This window comes from Poromitra crassiceps (genome assembly GCF_964638095.1).
Source record: "Poromitra crassiceps genome assembly, chromosome: 22".
NCBI classification, from domain to species: domain Eukaryota; kingdom Metazoa; phylum Chordata; class Actinopteri; order Beryciformes; family Melamphaidae; genus Poromitra; species Poromitra crassiceps.
The window spans coordinates 1,004,697-1,014,797 of NC_139647.1; the positions used below are offsets into that span (position 1 = coordinate 1,004,697).

General features: G+C 41.2%; 1 protein-coding gene across 1 annotated transcript in view; it reads left to right on the forward strand.

The window, feature by feature from the left end:
• zcchc24 (zinc finger, CCHC domain containing 24) overlaps window positions 1-5,720 on the forward strand; it is a 75,669-nt gene extending 69,949 nt beyond the window's left edge. The window contains exon 4 of the mRNA XM_083658632.1: window positions 5,599-5,720. Coding sequence (XP_083514758.1) covers window positions 5,599-5,712 — 114 coding nt within the window. The 3' untranslated portion in view covers window positions 5,713-5,720. The remainder of the gene's footprint in view (window positions 1-5,598) is intronic.
• Window positions 5,721-10,101: the final 4,381 nt, after the last annotated feature.

Genomic DNA, 10,101 nt, shown 5'->3' on the forward strand with positions numbered 1-10,101 from the left:
GGGGTCCCAGTAGACTATTGTGACAGCCAAAAAGAGTAAATGTGGAGTGACACCAGAGGTTTAGCGCAGGTTTAAGCAACCACCCCCCACCACCACCCAATTTGAACGTCCTGATTGTACCTGAAGGAAGCTTCACTTTCATGTGGTCGAGAGACATAGAGAGACAGTGAGAGAGAGCGAGACTAAGAGAGTTTGGCCAAAATCCCGCTGTAAAAAGTTTGACCTGTCTGGTTTTTAAAATGTTACATTTCAGCTGTCAATCAACATAAAGCTGGTGTGTGTGTGTGGAGGGGGGGGGGGGGTGTTTCCAGTAGACTATTGTGACACCTTGCCCTAAAGCCAAAAAGAGTAAATGTGGAGTGACACCAGAGGTTTAGCGCAGGTTTAAGCAACCACCCCCACCACCACCCAATTTGAACGTCCTGATTGTACCTGAAGGAAGCCTCACTTTCATGTGGTCGAGAGACATAGAGAGACAGTGAGAGAGAGCGAGACTAAGAGAGTTCGGCCAAAATCCCGCTGTAAAAAGTTTGACCTGTCTGGTTTTTAAAATGTTACATTTCAGCTGTCAATCAACATAAAGCTGGTGTGTGTGTGTGGAGGGGGGGGGGGGGTCCCAGTAGACTATTGTGACAGCCAAAAAGAGTAAATGTGGAGTGACACCAGAGGTTTAGCGCAGGTTTAAGCAACCACCCCCACCACCACCCAATTTGAACGTCCTGATTGTACCTGAAGGAAGCTTCACTTTCATGTGGTCGAGAGACATAGAGAGACAGTGAGAGAGAGCGAGACTAAGAGAGTTTGGCCAAAATCCCGCTGTAAAAAGTTTGACCTGTCTGGTTTTTAAAATGTTACATTTCAGCTGTCAATCAACATAAAGCTGGTGTGTGTGTGTGGAGGGGGGGGGGGTGTTTCCAGTAGACTATTGTGACACCTTGCCTAAAGCCAAAAAGAGTAAATGTGGAGTGACACCAGAGGTTTAGCGCAGGTTTAAGCAACCACCCCACCACCACCCAATTTGAACGTCCTGATTGTACCTGAAGGAAGCCTCACTTTCATGTGGTCGAGAGACATAGAGAGACAGTGAGAGAGAGCGAGACTAAGAGAGTTCGGCCAAAATCCCGCTGTAAAAAGTTTGACCTGTCTGGTTTTTAAATGTTACATTTCAGCTGTCAATCAACATAAAGCTGGTGTGTGTGTGTGGAGGGGGGGGGGGGGGTCCCAGTAGACTATTGTGACAGCCAAAAAGAGTAAATGTGGAGTGACACCAGAGGTTTAGCGCAGGTTTAAGCAACCACCCCCACCACCACCCAATTTGAACGTCCTGATTGTACCTGAAGGAAGCTTCACTTTCATGTGGTCGAGAGACATAGAGAGACAGTGAGAGAGAGCGAGACTAAGAGAGTTTGGCCAAAATCCCGCTGTAAAAAGTTTGACCTGTCTGGTTTTTAAAATGTTACATTTCAGCTGTCAATCAACATAAAGCTGGTGTGTGTGTGTGGAGGGGGGTTTCCAGTAGACTATTGTGACACCTTGCCCTAAAGCCTAAAGAGTAAATGTGGAGTGGCACAGAGTTTTTAGCACAGGTTTAAGCAACCACCACCACCACAAGGAAACCCTTAAACCTGTGCTAAAACTCTGGTGCCACTCCACATTTACTCTTTAGGCTTTAGGGCAAGGTGTCACAATAGTCTACTAGAACACCCCCCCCCCCCCCCCCCCCCCCCCCCCTTAGGCTTTAGGGCAAGGTGTCATAGTCTACTGGAACACCCCCCCCCCCCCCCCCCCCCCCCCCCCCCCTTAGGCTTTAGGGCAAGGTGTCATAGTCTACTGGAACCCCTCTCCCCCCCCCCCACACACACACACCAGCTTTCTGTTGATTGACAGCTGAAATGTAACATTTGAAAAACCAGACAGGTCAAACTTTTTACAGCGGGATTTTGGCTGAACTCTGTTCTCTCTCTCTCTCTCACTCTCTCTTAAGGTCTCTCGCTCACATGAAAGTGAGGCTTCCTTCAGGTACATCGGTACATTCAGCTTGGGTGGTGGTGGTGGTTGGACCCAGTAATGTTGTTTCTTATGAACTTTTATGATTGAAATGTCATATGTATGCCTAGTGGATGAAATTCAACTTGGTTGCTAAGAGTTGCATGTTGGGCAATTTGAGTAATTACCATAATGAGCTAATTAATCGCCAAAACTGGAAATTAGCATGAATTATATAAATAGTGAGGAAACCAGGAAATTGTTATACTGTATTGTTGCTTTTAATCCATTTAGAATGGTGATCTAGAGTCTAAATTTGGGGGACTACGGATGGAAATTAGCTAAGGCTATAATCCGGCACATTTACATGCAAATGTTCATTAATGTTGCACTGTCCCTGAAATAAATAAATAAATAAATAAATAAAATAAATTGATGTTTGGAAGTCCAGAAATGAATCTCTTGCCATAACCGAGTCTACTTAACTATTTCTAAATTGACTAAAAGCTAAAATATACAGTAGCCTTTTCCAGATTTTGACCTATAGCCAGGCACTTCAAAAGTCACACAGAGAGAAATACTGCATCAGTGGCAGTGCCTTCGTGGTTCATTGTGTATGTCAGCTGCCTTCAGAGGGAGAGGTTGTGAGTTCTAACCTGGGATGTGCAGAGACAGAACGGTTGGTGGTGCGATGTTTGACCACCACATAGAGACGGGGGACATGTCTGTGGCAGGTTTGATTCACGCTCCAGTACATTTTGAAAGTCAACAGCCAGAGGGAAAAAGTGATAAGCTCTGAGAAAAACCTGCCTTAGGCGTTGTGGCCCAGTAGCTCAGTGAGTTGGATTGCTGTCTAGCAGTTTGGAGCTTGTGGGTTTGAGCCTCAGTGTCTTTTGAGGTCGTGGGTTCGAGCCTCAGTCAGTTTTGAATGGTGACAGGCAGTGGCAAGAGATAAAAGCGCCCAGACAAGAGCTGTGAGCGTGAAGGGAGATGGTGGTGTGAAGGTAAAATCAATCACACAGAGACACAGGGGCCAGAGGTTCGATTCCTGCTCCACTGCCACTACCTAGAGCTACCTGGCTTTTCTCCCCCCTGACCCTTACTGAGATATGAGCTGAGGGTTACGAGACAGAAGACCACAGAGAGCTTACCTTTTACTCACTTTAGAAGTTGGTTTTATTAGTGGGTGGTACGCTGGCTGCCGCCAGGCATAGAAAACAGCTTTTGCAAAACTGCTCCAGATCCAGTATGTATCCAGTTGACAGTGTCTGTGGTTCCACCTGTAGGAGGCACTGTGTCACTTTGTGTATCGTGGTTCCACCTGTAGGAGGCACTGTGTCACTTTGTGTATCTGCCTGTAGGAGGCGCTATGCTGCTCTGTCAGCTGGTGATGTTAAAGACAGGGCAGTGCTGTAATATGTCTCCTCCATCAGGAATCAAACCAATAATCCACCTGTAAGGTAGCAACACAGACAAAGCGACTCGTCCCGCTGAGCTATGAGCTGTTTTGAGTTCTCTTTCTGAATTCTACACACTGTGTTCACACTGACAACAACACAGAGCATAAAGAGTGAGACAGGTTGGAATTGAACGAGTGAGCAGCGGTTTATCTGACTGAGTTAGAGTCAGAGACTGATTAGACTCCTACATCAGCTTATTTCTGTCAGTGTTCAAACTACTGATGATAAAAACAGCATCACTGGTGCTGCCTGAGGCAGAGATCGAACAAACAACCTTTGAACATCTCACAATCACTCAGGTCGCACTTGAAAATGAGATCCAGGTCTCATATCAAGGTGATTCACCTGTATAAATAAAGGTTAAATAAAAAATAAAAAAAAACAACAACCACATGTTTATCTGCGTGAGCTATAGCCCACTTCCTCTTGTCATGTTTTCATATTGTACTTTTAAACCTTGATCTGTGACTGTTGAAGGAGGTCTGACAAGAAGGAGATAAGAGAGGAATATGAGCGTGTGATTTGAAAAAGAAAGTTGCACTTCACAATTAGGAAGTTCTTTACCGGACTTAAGAGCCTGTTTTAGACACTTAACAAAAACCTTTTCTCTAGTGGCAAATAAATAAGAAGTTACCCTGGTCCAGCAGTAAAATCACCTGGCCTAATGGACAAGGTGTATGGTTTTGGATCAGAAGACTGAGAGAGTTTTGGTAGTAGGCCTAGTTGTCAGTTTGTGACATGGTTTTTCCACGAAAAAGGTGCACATAATGCATGAAAGCTGGGGGAGCACGAGACAAGAGAGACAAACAAACAATGCTACATCATATGTGTCTGTCATGCATTAAAATTAAAGTAACTAGCCTGTTTTGAAAATGTAAGGAGTAGAAAGTACAGATATTTGTGCTAAATTGTAGGGAGTAAAAGTAAAAAGTTGTCAGAAAAATAAATACTCAAGTACAGTAACAAAGTATTTGTACTTAGTTACTTCCCATCTCTGGGTTTAGGCATGAGGAGTGATGATTGTTAAGTTAATATCAGGGTAAGAAAAAGTCCACAATGGAAATAAGCCTTTTGATTGATTGACTTTATTCATTGATATAGAGACAATAAAAGATCCAAGGGATAGCATGTAAAAGTGTAAACACTTATTTACAACATGGTTCCATGATGTTTTATTGTGTTATCTTGTGTTCTCAACCTCAATTATTTTTTAAATGTACTGTATGTATTCCTGCTGGGCAGTTGTATACGTATCTTTTTATCAATTATCAAATAAATTCAATCAATCAATCAACCAATCAATCAAAAGGCTTATTTCCATTGTGGACTTTTTCTTCCCCTGATATTAACCTAACCAATCATCACTCTTCATGCCTAAACCCAACCAATCATCACTCCTCATGCCTAAACCTTTGCATGTGAAAGTTTTTGCCATTGCCTTGTGGTCACTTATAGTATTATAGCTATATATTTTTTATATTCTTTGGCCAAACTAATTTAAAAACGACATTTATTTTGAATGTGCTAACGTGCTGCGTGCCATATCTGGTTTTATTTGGGGGGCGGGTGGAGGACTTTATGATAAAGTAACTTTGAAGTCATGAAAATCGACTATTTTCTTAGCACCCCCACATATTGGTCTAGCCTCCCCCCCTTAGAAAAAATCCTGGAGCCGTGCCTGCTTGCAATATTATGATTTCCCCCCAAAAAACATAATACAGAATGGCATTCAAATGAATGAATATCCAGTCGATTTGAAACCAAAAGTTGAACCTTTCCCCAGTGAAATACCAGAGCTTTTGTAAACCAACTGGTCAGCTTCTTTTTCTCTTGCTTGGTTCTTAAATAGGGATGGGGTGCTGCCTCTAGGGGGAGCTATCTTATCGTGTAGTCCCAACAATTAATGGTAGTCCCCCACTTGTTAGTCACACTCTAATGTTGACTTTGTGCTGCTAGGGGGCAGCATTGACAATGAATGGGACTGACCCAAGGGTGGAACTGCAACTGGTGGGGGACATGTTTACTATTTGGTTGTTGAGCATTTGTGTGTGTGTGTGTGTGGGGGGGGGGGCATGCGCGCGCACGTGCGTGTGTGTTTTCTGTATTGTCTTAACGTGACTCATGGTTGGTTCTCCGTTTGCTCTCCCCACAGCGCCCTCTAGAGAAGCCGGATGGCCTGGATGTTTCCGACCAGAGCAAGGAGCACCCGCAGCACCTGTGTGAGAAATGCAAAGTCCTGGGCTACTACTGCCGCCGCGTGCAATAATCCTCCCCATCTCCAATGTCATCCAATCAGAGAGCAACTTGTCCTCTCCTCCTCACTCCCCCCCCCCCCCCCCCCTCTATCTCGCTCAGAAAACCTCAGATAATATACAGTAGCTCTAACCCTCCCCTCAGTCACATCTTTCCTTCTCTCTTCTGTCCCACGGAACACAGATTCGAGTCACTATGGTCCTTTTTCATTGACCACGTTGAAGATTACATTCAGGAACGAGAGGAACGGGTCAAACCTGTACTTAGGATCAATCTCTATCTCTCTTAAGTGCTCTTCGTGAAAAGTGAAAACTTGCCAAAATTGTTGAGTCTAAAAACTTTCTTAACGCTAACGCAGGGCCTCATATACCAGAAACCATAACTCCCATTTCATCCACGTATGTGTGTAAACAACAGCTGATCATTGCATTGATGTATTAGCAATGGGCATGCTTTGTATTGACGTCGCTGACAGTATTGCCACCGGTATTTGGTCACAATAGATTACCGGTACCTCACTTTTGGGGTTTGTTGATTTTGTGTTTACAGATATCTCTGCCTTCCATTTCCCTGCCAAGTGAAGTGTGGTAATGTGATGAACATTCAATCAGGGCCTCTCATGATGGTATGATGATGTCATCGTGATGGTATAATGATGTCATCATGATGGTATAATGATGTCATCATGATGGTATAATGTATATGAGGCCTCTGATGTCTTTGCCGTGTTAAGGTCAACAGCACATCTTATTAACTGTGAATTAACTGAGGGATAATGTGCCATACATCCCTGGCTTACATATGGCCTATTTATTTTCTTGTTGTCTAGTGTGCAATTTGAATTTTAAACTGGGACATAAAGAAATGTTTTTGTATGTTTGTATATCACAATATTGTGTAACTGCTTCCACGTGTCTTTAGAAACTACTGTAGGTTGAACTGCGTAGATTTGTTCCTCATCTAGATCTAGTAGTGCGTTGCTAACAGATACGGTTTCATGCCCCCTCCCTTTATATGATTACCTACAACAGATAAGTCGTGTTGATCTCAATTCACAAACCGATCAACTGAGGTTTTTTTGTTTTGTTTTTGTCAATAGACCCTTTTCACGGGGGCCATTTTGTGCCAAAAAGGCAGGGTTCCATGATTGGAAGCTGGAAACCCTCATTAGTGTTTTGCTTGCACCTGTGTTTACCCTGCCTTTTTGGCACAACATGGCCCCCGTGAGAAGGGTCTATAACAGTAGTTTCTGTCATGATAGTCATGTCGTCCACACAGTTTCCTGCCAGTTGTCCATGTAGGACGACAGACATTTTTTGTATAAAAATGTTCACATGTAAAGCCCGATTAGATACCAAACCACAAAATTGCTAAAATACAACTGAGATAATTCATGTGTTTTTTCAAAGACTTTTCGAAAGACGTTTTAGAGTGCACATTTTAGCGTGTTGACGTCTCCAGGTAGTGGCGTGGTGGACTGACAGTGAGGCTATATGGAAACTGACTGCAGGGTAAAGAATGTCCAGACGGAGGTGAAGTATTGGAGAAGTGTAACGATTTACCGCTCGGCTAAAAAAAAAAAGATGGGTTGATACAGAAAGGATGCGGTCATATTTTGAAAATTCAAGGATATACTGAAAGTGAGGATGAATGAAGTTTACACTTATATTTTATAGCACCTACCATTATAAACCAATGTCTTTAATGGAAGGGAGGGACATATCCTATCTTCTGTTTACAAATACCACAGTACATCGTATTACTTTAAGACCTAAAGTACTGCATGGGAAATCCAGACTGATATGCATACTGTAAAACTAATGTCGTTTCCACATGGAGAAAGTTGTCATTCATTGAACATTATTATCATGTGAATAGTTGAAATATTTTTCTATGTATTTCTAGACTTACAAGACCAGGTTGACTATATTTTATACTGTAATAATGTACGTGCCTTACAAAGAGTTCAATCAAACTGAAAGTACCAAGAAGAAATTGGTTGTGAAGATTTGACAATAGCGAGAGACACAGGGTAGCTGGGAGTTGGAGTTAAATATGTGGTAACTGTGATGCATAGTACGTTTTCCAAGGTTTATGCAGGTTCAAGATGTGACTAAGGACAAAAAAACAATACAATCCCCCCCATTAGCAGTGAGAGTTTGAACTGGCATGGTGGTGTTCGTCTCAACATAATGAGTTGGAGGCATGGACTAAAGCAGCATTTCCAGCTGGCAATAACAATCCCACTGTAGTCTGTTGTCATGGAATATCAACAAAGATGTGATTTTTTTTTAGTCAATCCTCACAACAGAACGGCTTTGCACATGAAACCGCGGTGAACCTCACTTATTCGCCTATTGTAGTTCTGTTGATCTAAGAAGCCACCATGGATTGCGTTAAAAACACATGCGGTCACACGCTTTCGTGTGAGGGAGCAGTAGCTGATAATGGTACCTTTGAATTGTGGTTAAAGTCAGTGATTTAGCAAAGCTGCATTTAAGTTTCAAAGAAAGGATTGGCGAAGGTGAATATATTACTGCAAGTTAACGAATTGCACAGGCTGAATGAAGAATTTGACCCAGACATTGTTGGGAACAATCCGTTTTGAGTACTGTAATATCTTTCTGTTGCTCTGTGTGATGACACTAGCCTAACAATCTAAATACATCTCAAACCTACAGTATGCTCCACATGATACCATGTGGCTGTAGTGAGAGGAATAGATACCAATGATGCCTTATGAACTCACTTAAGTTAATAAGCAAGTTACAATATTATTAGGATTAATATAGAGTTCTAGGTCACTTAAAATTTGATTCCGCCCAAACGAGGAAGCCATTTTAACTGGCAAATCGCGAGCCAATGGAAGCAGTTGATACAATGCATTTGAGAGGGGGGGAAAAAGAACAGAAAAAAATCTCTGCTTTCAAATGTATAGTGTCTTGAATTACATACTTGACTTTTCTAGTACCTTTTCAGTTCAAATTTGTTATTTTCTATGAATGAGATGTGTATTTTGGAACACTTAATAGATGTTGAAAATTTTAAAGCAATTTGCAAAAACAACTCAAGAGTTATTTCCCTAACAAAGATATTTACAAAATGACTGTTTTATGTATATATTTGATGGCCATCATTTTTCAAGGATCGTAGCTCTTTTGAAGTGTTATGCAACATTGAAGCTTTTTTGTGTGTGAAGAAGGGCCTATTGCTGGGAGTTTTTTTCTTTGATGTTTTACAATGATGATCTGAGGGCTTATCCTGCAGAAATATTTATGGAAAGATTTTTTACAACACTTTTTTTGTATAGAATATGCAACAAAGTTACACTAAGAAGGAAATATTGATGTCTACATAGAATATTATTAAAATACAGCTGGTACATAATTAATACCCTTTCTCAATTATAAGCCATTTGTATTTTTTGTGTTTTGTTTTATGTTATCAGTGTTGAATAACCCGCAATGATATCAAAGTGGTATATGTAACTAATTATGCCTACAAGCTGCCATTTGCATCCATACAGTAGCATTTATTAATTTTGTATACAATAATTACAATATCATGAAGATATATTGTGTTAACATGCAGAATCCTTACTCTTAATTAGTGACGGATACTCACCACTGTATAAGCACGTTAAACTGTGAGTTGTAGTTTGCTTAAAGCAGCGATGACAAGAAACTATTATAAAAATGTCATGGTGTTATTACTAGTTTAGGGAGTGTGTACTTTTGTTAAGAAAGTGTGTGTGACAAAGAACTATTTTAGAGTTTGCATGTGCATGTGTTTGGTTTTGAATGAAATATTTTTGTGCAATGTATACTTATTTAAATACTTCACAGTAGTTTGCTACAGTACATATTGTTTTTAACATTCTCAACAACTTCTGATTGTTATTATGAAATATTTCATTTACTGATAGTGTAGCCTCTACAAATAATACATATTTACTGAATGTAATGTGTTAACACTTAATGTGGCCAATAGGAACGTCATGTTTGTATTTTTTGATGTATGATTTGAGATCATTGTAATGCAATATTGCAATAATATGTAATATTTGAATTGGACAGAACAGAGACGTGAGGTTGGGGAAGACAATGATTGGGGAAACAAAGACAGTCATGTTTAGAGAGCAGCCCATGGGTCTGGTTTTCTTGTCCATCAAACGGCATTCCAAAATGTGCCTTATTTGTTCGTTTGGAAAACATTTTAGTGCTGTTGGGGAGTTTTGATGAATAAAAGTCATATTGAATTAGAACCGCTTTGATTATGTGGTCTCATTTGTTTGGGTCCCTTTTGCTCAACTCTATGATGATCCGTTTCTGGGAGGTGTTCACTCGGGAGTCTGATTTCAGCCAAAGGCAACGCTGGCTTTTCTTGAACGCTCCCCAGATGC